General features: G+C 36.5%; 1 protein-coding gene across 1 annotated transcript in view; it reads left to right on the plus strand.

Annotated features, from left to right (window-relative positions):
- Nucleotides 1-5,934: 5,934 nt before the first annotated feature.
- Nucleotides 5,935-19,310, plus strand: part of LOC121406144 (E3 ubiquitin-protein ligase MYLIP-like) — a 41,900-nt gene continuing 28,524 nt past the window's right edge. The window contains exons 1-2 of the mRNA XM_041597162.1: nt 5,935-6,102; nt 18,235-18,425. Of these exons, the coding sequence (XP_041453096.1) occupies nt 6,016-6,102; nt 18,235-18,425 (278 nt within the window). The 5' untranslated portion in view covers nt 5,935-6,015. The remainder of the gene's footprint in view (nt 6,103-18,234; nt 18,426-19,310) is intronic.

Raw genomic sequence — 19,310 nt, forward strand, 5'->3', positions numbered from 1 at the left:
CCTGTGTAAACATATTTTTATAAATAAATGATTCAGATAGAAAAAATGATGAAATTCACTCAACGTTACGTCAAGGTTTCCAGCCCATCAGGAGAATAAGAAATCAAAGTGATGTATGTACATTCAGGAGATCCCTCAAAACATATCTTTTCAATGCATAAAAAACTAACTTTGAACTAATGGTCCAATCTAAATATCTCGATTACTTTATTCTTATATACCTTTCACTATTTCTTCTTTAAGCGCATAGGGACATGCTATGCTATGTGTGATGCGCTATACAAGAATTGAGCATTATTATTATTATTATTATTATTATTATTATAAAGGGAAATTATTTTACTTTTTTCCAGTCAGGGAAAAATCAGGGAATTTGATAGAAAATACCTCAAATCAGGGAAAATGCTTCAAATGAGGGAAAAATCAAGGAATTTTGATTGCCCCATAATTGGAAAGCATGGTAGTCGGTCAGATTCTGTGATATTTTGTTGCATATCAAAACAACATCCATTGAATGACTAGTGTATGGTGGTTCCAATTAGTTTCACATTATTGTTTTTGTACTGAAAATACATGTAATTCACTGCAAAAACTTAGAAAACATGCTAAACTGGAAATGGGTTTAAATTAAAGAATTTTTAAAAATTTTAGTTTTCTTAAAATGCTTGGAACCCTGTAAAATAAATTACAATCACTCTTAATCTAGTGTATATCATCCACTCTCTCCGATCATTCTCTCCATTCGATTAATTTCAATTTGCTTGATTTGGTTTAGGGCGTAGAAAGAGAACCGCTGGTATTTCAAGTTTACCAAGTACATTGTACAACATGCTATAAAATGCATTCAAAGGAGAAATGTAACAATACCTGTCATGGAGTGTTCATTGGTGTGCTATCTAGTCACCTGGTCTATTCAATTTCTTCATCCTGCTATGTAGGGCATGCTTACGTAATATCTTGCTTTGAAATCTGCCTATCATTATGAAAGAAATGAAAGGTCATTTGACCAAAATTGTCCATGAAGTAACTATGAACAGGGCCCCGTTGCAGAAAGAGTTGCAATCAATCGCAACTCTAAAAATCATGCGCAACTTGATTTTCAACCAATCAACAGCGCGCATTTGGGACTTGCGATTGATTTTTTGTCTTGCGTTTAAACGCAACTCTTTCTGCAACAGACTCCTTGTCTATTATCCTTGTACCTATAAAAGTGTAAATGCAGGTTACTCCCAATTTGTCAGTTTACTACAACTACCTTCTGCTCTTGTACATGTACCTTCACCCATAGGTACTCAGGATCATCATTTACTTTTGCAATTTGAAGTTGTCAATAGTCCAAAATCTTAGACTCATAGCTAGTGTCAAGGTCATTAAAGGGATGGTCCAGGCTGGAGATATTTATTTCTCAATAAATAGAGTAAAATTTACAGAGCAAAATGCTGAACCTTCGATCAAAATCGGACAACAAATAATAAAGTTATTGAATTTCAAAGATTTTGCTAGGCGTGTCTTCATGAATATTCATTACGTTGGCTGATGTCATATCCCCACTTGTTCTTTTGTTTTTTGTATATGAAATTTGGTTTGTTTAAAAAGATTTCTTCCAAAAACTAAGACAATGAGATTGACAACTGGTTAAACGATTAGTTATTTATTGCCGCAACTTATTCCACCATAACGGAGACACATCATTCACACATGTATGAAAAAAAATGAAAACAGTTATGATTTCATGTAATAATATTAGACGAAGGAAAGTGGGGATGTGACACCATCAGCCTACCTAATGAATATTCATGACGATGTACATATAAATGTTTTCACGAAATATTGATAAAATTTTGAATTCAATAACTTTGTTGATTGTTATCCGATTTCAAATGTTTGTGTATCCCTTTTGACTTTGTTATGAGATGAATTCATATATGCTGGAAAAAATGTCATAATATTATCCAGAAGAGTGTTATATTGACATAATACATGTATGTATAAATTTGATCTTTGTTGACTTTTTCTTCTCCTTACCCTGACCATCCGAATTATGACTCTCAATATATCACTGTTGTTCATTCTTTTTGGAAATATAATCATATATGTATTGACGTATCTTCTAAGTGGCTTAATATTGTGCCTAATATTTTGTGGAAATTATGATATAAATATGACACTGCACGAAACCTTGCTTGGTTTGTTATCTGTATGACTCGATCTGTTTATTTATGAGGAATGACAGATGTGGAAAAGGATGTGAAGGGGCTGGGGGAGGGAGGGAGAGGGACACACACACGCACCCAAACACATGCACAACCTCATATATATGTTTGTAAATTATGTGCAAGGTACAGGAAAAAAATACTGTACTTATATTATGTATGAAAGCGGGGACACACATTCCTGCATGTACCGGAAGCATGTGTGGACGTTTGTGTGCGTATATGAAAATTTACCGGTAACAGTAGACGCAAGGGGTACATATAAAGTTCATACCATGTTCCAAAATACTTTAATGCCATCTACAATCGGTTTGAGCCATAGTCGAAGAAAAGAGATGGCCGTCCATGTTTTACCAAAGGGTCCCCGGTTTGATTGTGTCTCATATTCACGATTGGAGGCCTTTATCTACTCGAACACACACACCCACATGCGTGCTCACAATCACACATAAGATATATACATTCCCCCTTTCATCTATCTGTCTTTGATTTTAACTTAGTTTTTCTATCGCCCCAACCGTTCCTTGGGAGAAAAACGAATTAAAATAAACTTTGGGTAAATCCACGAATAATTCCTTTTGCCCCAAATAAGCGTTACAAGAAATGCTCTTAAACATTTCCAAAGTCGAGTAAGGAGATGATGCTTTTTTTAAATGGCTCCTGTAATCATTTACTACAGGCTACTGTTTAAGCTGGCCTGGAGCAACCCTTAAGATTTGGGGCCGGCCTGAATTTGGGATTGAACTTACTGAAGAAGATGACGCTTTCAAAAAAATTTTGAAGGACAGTAGCCCCCAAAAAGTTTACTTGAAGAATATACCAAATGCAATAATACGATCACGATAATCAAGAGGTATTTTAAATCCACTTTATACCAAAACTATATTTGCACCATAAATTACCGGTGTGTTGGCTCAGTTGGTAGAGCGTCCGTCTCACAACCGGGATGTCGGGGGTTCAAACCCCGGCCGCGTCAGACCAAAAGACGTTAAAAGATGGGATTTGCTGCTACCCTGTTTGGCGTTCAACAAAAAAAGGATAGAGCCTCGTCGATCTGGCGCTGCACGGTGGCTGCCGGGCTCACGATCAATTGGGCAAAGCAAATTTTCGGAGTATTTCATTTCATGTCTGTTTCGAACAATAAATAAATTATTTCATATGTAATTTCAATTAATATCTGATCAATATTTGATAAGTAGACAAACATAATGTTGACATAATGTTTTATTATGTTATACCTTAATTGTGGCAAATTTCAATGTGTTATTTCTTGTATAGGCCACTATATTAGCCAAATTAAGTAAACACACTTCCAAGGATAGGTATAACCGACCGCAAACAATTTGCAGGGCAGGGGCCTCGAATTTGTTTTGTAGTTTTTTAATATACTTACCAGTAAGGAACCTTTTGAGGAATGCATTTAGTGATTCATATCTCACCAATCGATTAATGCAAGCGCGAGCTGAATATTTGTGATATTCCAACCTAAAAGCTGGACATTCTAAGCATTTTTTTAGAACCAAGAACAGAATGAGTATACCTTAATCAATAATTGATGCGAGCGCAAAACGCGAGCCAAAAAAATGTGATATTCTAAAATTGGACATTCTAAGCATTTTTGTAACAATTAACAGGATGATAAACTATAATCGATGCGAGCGCGAGCGATTTTTGTTGTGATGTAACCTTAAATGATTTATGTTTCACTTCAAGAAGCGTATCTCATTCCATGCATTTTGAAAAGGGGCACATATCATTTTGAAAAAGGGCACTTTCTATAAAAAAGGGCGTTATTTTCTTACGGGGATTTTTTTTGGGGGGGGCAAGTGCCTCCCTGCCCCCACCCCCGGGAGCGTTTTATGAAAAGACTTGTCGGACATTTTATACACCACCAAGTCTTGTTTATCCGAGAGTTAGTATAGTGAAAGTACCTCTCAGCCAATCAGAAACAAAGAAAGTTGTCAGATCTGACAACTTGCCCGACGAAAATGTTGATGATTGAATAGCTCCCCAGATGTTGATTTGCTAAGAAACATTGTTACTATGGTAACTGTCTGATAAAATGGGACATAATTGTCGGATAAAACGTCCGACAATTAACTCCTTTCATGAAACGTACCCCGGGGGAGCGCTTCATCAACATGTTTGTCCGACGCTGTCATCAGGGGAGCAGTTTATGAAAGTACTTGTCAGACGTTTAATCCGACAAGTCCTGTTTTATCCGACAGTTACCATAGTAACAGTCAGCCTATCAGCTTAATCTGACAACTTGCCGGACAAAAATATTGATCAAGCACTCCCCAGATCTGACAATTTTCCTTGATTCTGATTGACGGAGACGGATTGAGGTACTAGCTGTTACTATGCCGGTAACTGTTTCTGTTTGTGGTAACTCCCGTAGGAACTCGGCAGGACAGCATTTTGCTGGTAAACGCAAAGCTGGTATAAAACCAATTACCTATATGAAACATTTTACGTCTAGATGTTGGATGAGCGTTTCATCAACATTTTCATCCCACAAGTTGTCAGATCTGGCATCTTTCTAGTTGATTTTGATCATTGGCGGCGGAAGCCAATAAATTTAGGGGGTGTCCACCTGAAATTTTGGGATGGACACATGTAAAAAATGGGACAAGCGCCCCAAAAATTTTTGACAAGCAAAAAAAAAAAAAAAAAAAAAAAAAAAAAAAAAAAGTCATCAACCTAAATTTTAGGGGGGGACACGTCCCCCCCGCTTCCGCCGCCTATGATTTTGATTGGGCTTAGGGGCACTGTTCCTCGTTGTAACTGTCGGAATAATATATGAGAATACGGTCGGATAAAACATCTGACAAATCCTTTCAACTTTCATAAATGGCCCCCGGACTTGTCGGATAAGCTAAAAGTCGTCTGAAGATTATAGATGCGCAGGATTTTCCAAAAGGGGAGGGGGCACATCTTTTGGGAGAAAAATGACAAGCAACCAAAAAAGGGGGGGTCTTCACTTTTAGAGGGGGGCACATTTCTGTTTTAACAGAATTTTAACAATACAAATTTTAATTGTGCCTCTGGGGGGGGGGGCACGGGCCAGGGTGGCCCCCCCTTATTATGAAGCGCTCCAGCCATGCACTCGGCAACCGTCACGGAAATAAAAGGAAGGTGGCAACTGTTACGGCACCAGTTTGGCTCAAATAGTTGAAGTCGACTGAGGAGCTCATCCTAGCCCTCCTACGGCACCGGTCAGTTGTGTGTGTTTTTTTTTTGCTTTGATCATATTTTATTTTCTTCCTCTTTCAAATCAATAATATTCAATCACAATTCATGATAAATCAAGATTTTGTACATGTATACAAAACAATAAAGAAATATATCAATGTCAATGAGATTACAAATTTTCAGAATTATTACAAATGAAGTTAACTGCCCAATTTCCCTTCCATAACACTGTGAAAGCAGAAAAAAAATCATATCAATCGACAAATAAACTTTGTAAAAGATGAGTTTTTTCCCTGAACAGAATATATATAATCTCTTTTGCACATAACTATACAAGAAAAAATGGATAAAAGATTATTATAAAGAAGGTTATATTGCCTAAAACGTCCCTACACGTACATTCACCTCCCCCCCCATCCCCCTCATCTCTCTCACCGGACACTGAACAAAACTCACCACCGCTCACATACTCCCCGAGATGTCAGAATTAACGCCCTCTTGTGGCAGATTTATTAACACATTATTAATCGAGAAAAAAAATAGAGAAAGAAGCACGGCGAATGACTGAGTGAGAAGAACACGACATGTTTTCTACTTTTTCACCACAATGTGGTGTTTTGTGAGCGAAAGTCCATCCGTTGTAAGAGAATACAGAATACCACATTTGGAGTTAGGACAAGTTCTCTTTGACAGAGTAAGTATGAACTACGAGAACAGCCCAGAGAAAAGCCCCCGGTGATGTCGATCTTGTCACTTCATGAGTTCGAGTTCCTCCGGCCGCCTGCCAATATGGAGCGAGCGGGGAGCTCTCCCGCAAAGCGCGGCTCCAGATCCAGCCAGGCCAGGTGGACTGGCATTGGCAGTGAATTTCGTCATCTGACTTAGTTTTACTCGAGCATTTGTCTCAACCACCAGCGCTAACATCTAGCCACCTAACTCGCCAACAAAACAATTACCTAGCAGTTTTTTCTACCTTTGAGTTCCTAACACCAAGTGTCTAGGGCCTACCTAGTCTTAAGGACGCAATGATGATGATTTTTTTAAGGCAGTGTATACAGCCACACGCGTGTGTCTTTACCATCCAGCCACACGCGTGTGGTTATATCCAGAACACCTATTTGTGGATACCGCCACACGCCGCCAGTAATAACAGTAAAACGCGTATGTAGGTCTGACCGTCTATATCACGATCAAAATAACCTCATTTCTTCATTAAATTCTTACATTCTAAACCACTCTGATTTCTTTAAATCGTTTCAATTTCATTCTCACCGTCTTCTTTCCTTGCTTTTCTTGTCGTTACAAAAGGCCGCCTGTTAAATAGCAAATTTCCACACTTTTTCTACTTGTGTCGATTCTCTACTGACTCTAGGCTATGTGCGTGTACGTGCGTACGTACGAAACTCGGGATTCGTGCATGCTTAACGCTTGGTACGAAAATTATTCATACCAAACGTAAACGTAACCCAAACTGTATATGTCTACTGCGCTGCGCTAACGCTGTATGGGTCTGCCACCGTACCGCGAAGGAAGCCAGAATCGACACAAGTAGAAAAAGAGAATTTGCTGTTAAACAGACGACCGTTTGACTGTTTGACAAGAAAAGCAAGGAGAGAAGACGGTGAGAATGAAATTGAAATGATCTAAGGATATCAAAGGGGTTTAGAATGTAAGAATTTAATGAAGAAATGAGGTTACTTTGATCGTGATATAGACGGTCAGACCTACACACGTGTTTTACTGTTATTACTGGCGGCGTGTGGCAGTATCCACAGATAGGTGTTCTGGATATAACCACACGCGTGTGGCTGGATGGTAAAGACACACGCGTGTGGCTGTATACACTGCCTTTTTTTAAACTCATATACTTTTTCATCATTGACGTCTTGACACTCTCTCCATAGTGTCTTAAGCGAAGGACCAAAACAAAGACGGATTTCCCAAGAAATCCATCTTTTTAAACCGAAATCACAAGAATTCTATTAATTTTATTAATTCTTACACCTTCCCAACGTTCTCGCCAGTGTAGAACACACGCGTCGCATGCGACACACGCAAATTCCACAAGCTCCTAGTGCGTCACGCGCAAAAAGTGAGCGACACGGGCAAAAAAAAATTATAAAAAGTGAGGGAAAATCATCGAAAATAATTGTTGCATCATTCATCATCAATCCTCAAAAATATAGAATGTTTCAGAATCATTTCGGCAACAGACAAACTACGATCTTATCACTTGACCGGATAATATCCATGCATAGACACTCACTGGCGCATTTCCACTTCCAGCCGGCTAGCCAGCCACGCTAGCTTTGCCAGCCCGCTGGCGCGGGTAGCTAGCTGAGCCAGAGCCGGACCTGCACGCAATGTTTGGAACTGAATTGTCCGCGATGCGACGTAACTTTTCATTTTTACATGATACCGTATTCTGATAACTTTCAAGAAATTTTTATTTTAAAATGAATTGTTCCATATAATTTTCCTGGTAATTACTTGCTAAGTATATTCTTAACGTTCATTCTCAATTTCTGCTGTCATGTAACAACGAAATGATTGTTGAAATTATTGGATGTATGAACTGTAATAGGCTTGGCCGCCAGCCGGACAGCGACATGCGTATGGCAAGCTATTTTAACATGTTCTGATATCAAAAATTATTAGATTTATTGATATCAGAATTAATTTCTTGAATTCATTTCTTGATATCAAGAACTCATTTCTTGATATCATAAAACGATTTCTTGATATCAAGAAATTAATTCTTGATATCAAAAAACATTTATTTTTATATCAAGAATTAATTTCTAACTTGATATCAAGAATTCATTACTGATTAATCATCAGAATGATTTTTTTTCAATAAATTGACGATCGAATTCAGAAATGAATTCTTGATATCAAAGATTCATTTCTTGTGATATCAAGAATTCATTTCTTGATATAAAAAAATAATTTCTGGATATCAAGAATTCATTTCTTTAAAAAAATCAGATTGATTTTTTGCAATACATTGACGCTCGAAATCAGAAATGAAAATGAATTCTTGATATCAAGAATTGATTCCTGAATAAAAATCAGAATTATTTCTTGCAATATATTGATGCACGAAATCAGAAATGAAAATGAAGACCTTGATATCAAGAATTAATTTCTTGATATCAATAATTCATTTGTGAATAAAAATCAGAATGATTTCTTGCAATATATTGATGCATGCACAAAATCAGAAATGAAAATGAAGATCTTGATATCAAGAATTCATTTCTTGATATCAAGAATTAATTTCTGAATAAAAATCAGAATTATTTCTTGCAATATATTGATGCATGCACGAAATCAGAAATGAAAATGAAGACCTTGATATCAAGAATTAATTTCTTGATATCAATAATTCATTTGTGAATAAAAATCAGAATGATTTCTTGCAATATATTGATGCATGCACAAAATCAGAAATGAAAATGAAGATCTTGATATCAAGAATTAATTTCTTGATATCAAGAATTTCTGATTGAAAATCAGAATGATTTCTTGCAATACATTGACCCTCGAAATCAGAAATGAATTCTTAATATCAAGAAATTAATACTTGACATCAAGAAATTAATTCTTGATATTAGAAAATGTGAATGAATGTTAAAACGGTTTGCGATATACATGTGGATGATTTTGTGAAAGGAAAAAAGCGAGATCCCGGGAGCGAGATGTTAATGTTATTTGTATGACAGCTAATTGCTGGATTCACCATTTATTTTTCATTCTTTCATCTAAAACAGACTATAATTTCTTGTATTGTTTTTCACATGTGTGTACAGTTCTATTGATTGATGTTCTGGGGGGGGGGTGGCGTGAGATCGATGTTTAGGTATTTTTAATCGATATGTCATGCCAACTCCCCCGCCCCTAGATCCTGCATCGTACAGATCAGAAATATGCCTAAGACTTTGCAACATCTCTCTAAAGGGAATTTGAATTGCAAAATGATGAAAATGGTCAACACATTTTCGAAGTCTCAACCTGAAAAAAATAAAGCATGTTAAAAATGAATAAGTGATTTTGTATATTTCCAATATTTCCCAACTGAAAATTAACTTACTGAAAACACACGTTCGTGATACGTAGGTGTCATTTTCAAGTGACCAAACATTAAAGCGGGAGTTCACCCTGACAAAAAGTTTATTGTAAACATAGCAGAACTTAAACATAATGATAAGCATTGATGAAAGTTTTACGAAAATCCATCAAAGACTTTAAAAGTTATTATATAGAATTTGTATAATTTTTTTTTTATTTGTATAGTCGCTGATTGAAAAAAAAATCAATGAAATGTCCGTCACCACCCAAAGCAATCGCTCTCATGGCTCATGTTTTAAAATGACCTCAGTGGCTGCCCAAATGATACCCAAGAGAAACGATTTTCATCTCATGTTTACCTGATTTAATGGTTCAGCAAATCTTGGCAGATTATCTAAATTTGTTGTCGAGTGTCCTGATGACAGATCTATCCCAGCTGCTTCACCCAAGGTATTACGCAATGTACCTTATATGACGAAGGAGCTAGTATCACTTGCTTTGGCTGTAGCTTCATTTTTTTATTTCTTAAAGAGTTCATAGCAAAAGCCTAAAGGTATATAAAATATATTTTAACTCGTTAGGACCTCAAAATTTTTAAAACATTCCTAATGGATCGTTCATTAATCTGACATTTTTGTGACTTCTATTTCGTTTTATTTTCTTTCCCGCGGTTGTCAGAAAAATGCGTGATTTATATTTATCATGTTTATTTTTGGAGAACGGGAGTCCGTACCGAAAGGTATATTAAATATATTTTAATTCATCAACACATCAAAACAATGTTAAAACATGTCCTGATAGATCGTTCATTAATCTAAAATGTTTGTGACTTTCGTTCTTTTATTTTCATTTCCGCTGTTGTCAGAAAATTGCGTGCTTTATATTTCTTCTCGGAGAACGGGAGTCTGTAAAGAAATGTATATCAAATATATTGTAAATCATTAACACCTTAAAATAATGTTAAAACATGTCCTGAGATAGATCGTTCATTAATCTTAGATGTTTGTGACTTCTGTTCTTTTATCTTCATTTCCGCTGTTGTCAGAATAAATGTGTGAGTTTTATTTCTGAGAGAGTTCAAAGCGAAAGGTATATAAAATATATTTAAACTCGTTAGGACCTCAAAACAATTTTAAAACATACCTAATCGATCGTTGAGATGTTTGTGACTTCTATCTTGTCTTATTTTCTTTCCCGCTGTTGTCAGAAAATTGCGTGTTTTATATTTCTTCTCGGAGAACGGGAGTCCATACCGAAAGGTATATCAGATATATTTTAATTCATCAACACCTTAAAACATGTCCTGAGATATAGATCGTACATTAATCTTAGATGTTTGTGACTTCTGTTCTTTTATTTTAATTCCGCTGTTGTCATATACATGTGTGATTTTTATTTCTTAGAGAGTTCAAAACGAAAGGTATATAACATATATCTTACATGTAACTCGTAAGGACATCAAAACAATTTTAAAACATACCTAATCGATCGTTCATTAATCTGAGATTTTTGTGACTTCTATTTTGTTTTATTTTCTTTCCCGCGGTTGTCAGAAAAATGCGTGATTTATATTTATTTTTGGAGAACGGGAGTCCATATATAACGAAAGGCATCTCAAACACCTCAAATTAATGTTAAAACATGTTCTGATAGATGCGTGATTTATATTTCCTCTCGGAGAACGGGAGTCCGTACTGAAAGATATATCAAATATATTTTAATTCATTAACACCTCAAAACAATGTCAAAACATGTCCGGATAGATCGTTCATTAAACTTAGATGTTTGTGACTTCTGTTCTTTTATTTTTAATTCCGCTGTTATCAGAATAAATGTGTGATTTTTATTTCTTAGAGAGTTCAAAACGAAAGGTATATAACATATATCTTACATGTAACTCGTAAGGACATCAAAACAACTTTAAAACATACCTAATCGATCGTTCATTAATCTGAGCTTTTGTGACTTCTATTTTGTTTTATTTTCTTTCCCGCGGTTGTCAGAAAAATGCGTGATTTATATTTATTTTTGGAAAACGGGAGTACATAACAAAAGGCATATCAAATATATTTTAACTCAAACACCTCAAAACAATGTTATAACATGTCCTGATAGATGCGTGATTTATATTTCCTTTCGGGGAACGGGAGTCCGTACTGAAAGATATATCAAATATATTTTGATTCATCAACACCTTAAAACAATGTTAAAACATGTCCTGAGATAGATCGTTCATTAATCTTAGATGTTTGTGACTTCTATTCTTTCATTTTCATTTCCGCTGTTGTCAGAATAAATGTGTGAATTTTATTTCTGAGAGTTCAAAACGAAAGGTATATAAAATATATTTTAACTCGTTAGGACCTCAAAACAATTTTACAACATACCTAACGGGAGTCCATAACGAAAGGTATTTCAAATATATTTTAAGTCAATACAGCTCAAAACACTTTAAAACATTTCCAGACAAAAAGACCCATACATTTTTAGATAAACAGCAACTTAACATTTCAACATTTTGCCGATATCAACTCTAAGTTAGGTATTGGTGTGCGCCGCCGATTAGAACAATATTACAGTGAACTTCGCGGATTGGCAATGAAACTTGACTTTACCGGTATCAAATCATCAAAGCACATGTGAAAATCAAAACATCACGTGTAAAATCGGCCACCACCGAATCGGCGGGTTTGCGACACGCGTAAGAAAAATCCTGGCGAGAACGCTGCACCTTCCTACGCCTAATAATGCGTAGGAAGGTTTTAAATATTATTATATAAAACTATAAAAAAATGAAGATTTCTTACCTAACTGATGCCGCATAGACCTCTCGTTCCACATGTAAACAACGGAAATACAATAGCGTCGACCCTTGAACCGCTTATGTATGACGTACTTCCGGAAAGCAATGCCGTCTTAACAATTTAGAGATAAAAACTCTTATTTAACAAATATTAAAATCTATTTTGTGATCATAAATAATTTATTTATATTGATATGAATTATTTTTAATCAAAAAATAAATTTTAATATTTGTTAAATAAGAATTTTTATCTCTAAATTGTTCGTTAAGACGGCATTGCTTTCCGGAAGTACGTCATACATAAGCGGTTCAAGGGTCGACGCTATTGTATTTCCGTTGTTTACATGTGGAACGAGAGGTCTACGCGGCATCAGTTAGGTAAGAAATCTTAATTTTTTATAGTTTTATATAATAATATTTAAAACCTTCCTACGCATTAGGCGTAGGAAGGTGTAAGAATTAATAAAATTAATAGAATTCTCGTGATTTCGGTTTAAAAAGATGGATTTCTTGGGGAAATCCATCTTTGTTTTGGTCCTTCGCTTAAGACACTATGGAGAGAGTGTCAAGACGTCAATGATGAAGAAGTATATGACATATCTAAAAAAATCATCATTGCGTCCTCAAGACTAGTGTCTACCGACATGACCGAGGAGACTACTAGGTCTAGGGCGTGAAACAGGCCCAAAACGAACAACAACAACAACTCGATCCCAATCGAACTGAGTTGGGAAGAAAAACAGGCATGCCGAAAAACACACAAAAAAATGCATATAACATGTTAATAAAGATAAAATGATCTAATGTAATGTGACTCAGCATACCTCAGGCTCAGAGAGTTAATGCCAAATATTTTATTTATATTTTATGGTAAGATTTAACAGTGACTGAGTGAGTTAGGCCCGATCATTTTGAATGATGACTGTCTTTTAAATTTTTTTTTAAATTCTAAATTTCTAATCAAGAAATGACACTTAAGGCATAATTGGACCCCCCAAAAATACAATTTTTTAATCAAATAAAAATGATGTTTATAATGTCATGAATCATTGTGAATGTTGAATATTATTGTCATAAAAAATAGAATCGAGAAAATTATGGTAAAAAGAAATTATTTACTCAAAGGGGAAGTTCACCCTGACAAAAAGTTTATTGTAAAAATAGCAGAAAAATTAATGAAAAATATTGCCGAAGGTTTGAGAAAAATTCATCAAATACCGGTAATTCAAAAGTTATTAGAATTCCAATTATTTGATTTGTGACGTCATATGCGAGCAGCATTCCTACATAGCGAATGGTAAAGAATCAATGAAATGTCATTTTCTCAGAAAATTGAAAATGGTTTTCACTGTAACTTTTGTATATCAATAGACAAATCGTTTCACACCCGATCATGAAAAGAAAACAAAATTAAGTCATCAGGAACCATACAAAATTTGAAATTTATGCATTTTATATTACATAACACATGGGACAGCTGCTCGTTTATGACGTCACAAATCCAAAACTTTGAACTCTAATAACTTTCTTACTCTTTAACGGATTTTCCTCAAACCTTCACCAATATTTTTTACTATTTTTTCTGCTATTTTTACAAGAAAGTTTTCTTCAGGGTGAACTTCCCCTTTTAGTTAGAGTCTAGCTTGTTTTTTGCCGAAAATCGGATGCAGTTTCCTAATAGCGGAAACAGAGTTGTGCGCCGCAATCAATTTCAGTGATTGGAATCTTGCTTTAGACCCGAAAATAATTGTTCAATTTTTTTATGAAATAGAATCTAATTTATTTTAGCTGCGCAAACACCAATTTTAAAGATATTAACTATCAATAATTTCAATTTAGAAATCGGTAAATAATTATGATTTACATACCCAACGGACCTCTTTCGGCTCTGATCATTGGACGTCTCCGCTCGAATATCGGTGTCGATTATCCCGCCGTACGGAACCCCCAAGAAGGCCATTGTAGATTTTTTTTTTGCGATAGATCGAACATGAACATCGAACATTTTACCTCTGACACGCCCAATAATCTGTCATCAACCAATCATTAAGCTTGTTATGCTTAGATCAACCAATAGAAGTGTCTCTTCTGAAAAAATAATGAAGCGCATTGTTGATATGAGGCGTAATTTCCTTGTGCCCCCGATGCTTATGCTTGTGTGTTTCTGTGCTAAAAATACATGTGGCTCTTCTCAAAGATATATTTTCCCTGAAAAGATTCATCGTCTCAAACACCAGTTTTGATTGTTGAAAATTCTACCAATCTGTCGCTATAATGTCTTTGGAATGCAGACTACCTCAGGCGATGGTTCGTATCTAGGCTCCACTAAAGTACTGCTACCCTCCGCTCCACCTATACGAACGATCGGGGATAAATATTCGCTCTCACAAACCAGTGACAAGCTGGGGGACTTTCTGGTAACAAAGGCAACATATTCCCAAAACATACATTCAACTTTACTCTACAGTGACTAAACTTACTATCGGACTCACTCCTTGCCCTTTCTTGTAAACGTTCGCATCGATTCACCGCCGAATTGAAAATGGCGATCGCAAATGCCAATTAATTGCGCACGGGTCGTGCGCGATTCACAATTTCCCATATCTTGGACTTTACCCTTCTGTGCAAATTCAGTGCGGTAGAGTTTTTCGTTTTTTAAAAAATTTTTGTTGGTCATTTGGAAGATACGATCCTAAATTTGTGAGAACGTTCACAATCTCAGAACAATCCATAGATTTCTTCAATTTTAGCGCATTTTTTGGCGACCCTGCTTCTTCACTCTGAGCTATTATTAGCCGCCGCATGCTCTGGAAATATGGTACAGATTCCGCATTTTTAAGGGAAAAATTTGACATTTTAAAGGGAATTTTGAAGTTCACGTCGGGACTTGCATGTGGTGAGTGATAATGCCTTTGGCGATTGACTGTACATCAAAATTGTTACAATAAAATCTGACATTTCTTCACAAATAAACAAGCTAGATAAAACGTTTTTTGAGAAACCATGATAAAAATTTGCCTGTAGTCACGCTGCTGTGTTCTTGGCTTTTGTTCTGCAACTTTAATAGTAGAACTTTTGAGCAATGTCGGTTGATTATTCACTCATTGAGATGATATGGTTCTATTTGTCTTGCTAGGCTAGTGATCGGCCCATAAAAAGCACAGAACCTATGAAACGAAGAAGATGCTGAGTCTTGTGCCTGTATGCTCTCTCAACAACATCAACAATCTCCACCATTTACAATGTACTTTTTGTGTTTGACAGACTGGATGCTGTAAGATACTAATCTCAGACAAGTTACATGTATGCTATTCGGTTAACTGTATCACAGAAATGTGATAGCCATGATGGAAACATGTTCATGAGAAGTGCATTTGTCGGTAATTGCAATGGTCTCCTTTATGGGTCTTACTCTTAAAGGACAAGTCCACCCCAACAAAAAGTTGATTTGAATAAAAAGAGAAAAATCCAACTAGCATAACTCAGAAAATTTCATCAAAATTGGACGTAAAATAAGAAAGTTATGACATTTTAAAGTTTCCCTTAACGTCACAAAACAGGAATATGCACATCCTGGCTGGTATGCAATGAGGAGACTATGACGTCACCCACTCACTATTTCTTTGTACTTAGTTATATGAAATATGATATGTTCTATTTTCTCCTCATTGTCGAGTGATACAATGATTAATTCCTCCCTGAACATGTGGAATTAGCATTTATTTAATACTGCATGTTTCAGTCAAGTTGGTCCTTATTGTCAAGTCTATCAAAATGAAATATTGTATAATTCCAACAATGAAAATCAAAAGAAATAGTAAGTGATGGACATCATCGACTGACTCACCTAGTTGTGCATACATTGTATCACTGTTTTGTGAAAAATAAGCAAACTTTAATATGCCATATTACATAACATTCTTATTTTACATCTGATTTTAATGAAATTTCCAGCACTATGCTAGTTTGATTTTCCTCTGTTTATTCAAGTCAGCATTTTCCTGGAGTGGACTTGACCTTTAAAGATTGCGATATGAGGTGCTTTTAGACCGCCTCGAAGTTCGTCAGTTCCAGGTATTCTCTGATCGGTAAATATACCCCGATCAGAAAATACCAGGTATTTTGGGAATGTGAAAGCAAACTACGCATTATTTCCCCAAAAGAAAGTACCAGCTAAATAGTAGGTACTTGGCGAAATTACGAGAGCTTTAGCGGGGATTTTTCCAAATGTGAAAGCGATTTACGGGAACTTTTAGCCCAGAGTGTCATTGGGTGCGGGTGCCGTGGGTGGCTGCTGGGCTAGTGATTTTGAATCTCGCTCCTTGCCTGCTTATCAGACCATACTGCGCATGCTCTTAACTCTAGGAATTTATCCCGAAGGATATGTTTCGGGATGGTGTGAATGCAGGAATAATTAATGGGTATTTAGTAGCGTGAAAAAGTTCTCGTAATTTAACAGGGATTCTTATGATCGAGGCGGTTTGAAACCACCTATAGGAACAGTTTTCATTGGAATCCATTGAGCGTGATGTGTTGTGGAGAGATTTTATCAAAATAGCCTTTAATTTGCTATCACTTCCTGGTAGGAAGTTGTTTAAACAAGTGACTGGGAAGTTGTTGAGGTTTTCTTTACCAAATATATACCATGATAGGGAACTTGTACACTCCAGGCTTGGCTATGATGGGAGCTTGCTGGAGGGGGGGGGGTATCAGTAAACACGATCCAGGAATACTCCAATGCCTTCAGAACTGTCAACAAAAAAACCCAAAATGATGTTGTGCTATCCCTCTCCTATAAAATGAACTTCACTGGCTTCCTGTTTCCTAAAGCAACAGTAGAAGCAGGCCGGCTTAAATCTCATGCCCCTGTCTTTGGAACAAACTTTTGTTTACTGATACTCTCTAGGTGGTTTCAGACCGCCTCGAAGTTCGCCAGTTCCAGGTATTCTCTGATCGGGAAATTTACCCCGATCAGAAAATACCAGGTATTTTGGTAATGTGAATTGAAAGCAAACTAGGCGTAATTTCCCCGAAAGAAAATACCGCTAAATAGTAGGTACTTGGCGAAATTACGAGAACTTTCGTGGGGATTTTTCCAAGGTCGCAGGTATTTAGGCGATGTGAAAGCAAATTACGGGAACTTTTATCCCAGCGTGTCGTTGGGCGCGGCGGCGTGGGTGGCTGGTGGCAAGTGAATTTGAATCTCCCGCCTTGCCTGCTTATCAGACCACACTGCGCATGCTCGTAACTTCGGGAACTTATCCCGAAGGATGTGTTTCGGGGCGGTGTGAATGCAGGAATAATTAACGGGTATATTTTAGCCTTAAAAGTTCTCGTAATTTAACGGGGATTCTTGTGATCGAGGCGGTTTGAAACCGCCTTCTGAAACATCTCTTCTCTTGACCTCATAAAAAATATCTTAAAACACACATGTATCTTTTCTTAAAGGGCAAGTCCACCCCAACAAAAAAGTTGATTTGAATCAAAAGAGAAAAAAAAGCATGATACTGAAAATTTCATCAAAATCAGGTGTAAAATAAGAAAAGGGTTTGCACAGCAGACTAGTCCTAGTATTGCAGGTAGGTACATGTACTTGGTCAGCTTTATGGTTGTATCATGTAGATTTCAAGACAAAAAAAAATGGTCAAGATTTGATGAAAATCCATATGCATGTACTTGTGAATAAATAAATAAATAAATAGATATGAATTGATAATAATTTTGTGACATCACATGAAGTCACATTTCAGTCCTTTAAAGACTGTAATTTTCCTTTTGGATGGCAAGTGTAATTTTATGTACCTGTACGTTTTGAGACTGCTACAGAAAATGGGTATGGCTATTTTTTGATTGGGCTTAACCGCTTTAATTTGATATCAATCTCACAATTTTAAAAACTTTGTGTTTCCACTTTTTATCACCACATTTTTAAAAACTTTTTTTGTTTTAAAGGTATGTGAGGATTTGGGTTTGTTGGAGAAGAGCTATTTTGGTCTTCGCTATCGCTCCAAGCGCGGGGAGCTCTTATGGCTTAACCTAAGAAACCCCCTCGGTGTGCAGCTTAGAGGGCGCTCTCCACATCGACTCAGTCTTCAGGTCAAGTTCTTTGTTTCCCCACAAGAGCTACAACAGCCGATAACAAGGTAAAAATATATATCCTGTTTGAAATTGAATGAAATATTATTTAGATTTTATTTTGATACTGTATATTAAGCATGTACATGTAATTGGTTGTTTTATTTATCTGAAACCATGGTTTAAAAACACTACCAATGTCATTGATAAAATCCTAAATCACACTGTGTATTTTGGGAAAGAATATATAATGATACATGTAGCCTACATGTACTAGGATACAGTGTTTTGTCCCGGGGGGGGGGGGGGGGCACTTACATTTCCGAGTGGATACCATGCGCGACCAAAAAACACTTAAAATCTTTTTCAAGATAAGGCACGTTACGTACGTAACGTGATAAGGGTGTCAAAAACACAAAAATAATAAAAAAGGCACCGGTATTTATTTCGCTATAGATATAGATTTTGTGCGAGGTGTGGAAGGTTGGTCGTACTATTAAAACCAAATGATGTTTAAAGGTAAAACCGACGGACCCATGACATAATAAAATATGGCTGTACTTGTTTAGGGGTTCATTTCAGGGAATACTTGCCAAGAGTATCGTTTTGTTTCCAATACTTGTTAAGGGTAGGGTTCTACACACCAATACTTGTTAAGGGGTGCACTTTCAGTATATGGAAAATACGTGTTTAGGGTGCTTTTTGAGACCCCATGGTCGCGCATGGTATCCACTCGTGAATGGAAGTGCCTCCCCCCCCACCCCCCCCCCCCCCCCCCCCCCCCCCCCCCCGGGTGTTTTGTTCACTGTTTTGAATTGATGAGTCTAACGTTTGCCATTTGCTGTAAACCACATCATGGTGGTAGTTTTCTACCTCCATGCCCACATGAAGCTTTCAATACCATTTCTTCTCTATCCATCCATCCATCCACCATCCACCCAGCCATATCAGAA

This window comes from Lytechinus variegatus, chromosome 19 (assembly GCF_018143015.1).
Source record: "Lytechinus variegatus isolate NC3 chromosome 19, Lvar_3.0, whole genome shotgun sequence".
In the NCBI taxonomy this organism is placed as follows: domain Eukaryota; kingdom Metazoa; phylum Echinodermata; class Echinoidea; order Temnopleuroida; family Toxopneustidae; genus Lytechinus; species Lytechinus variegatus.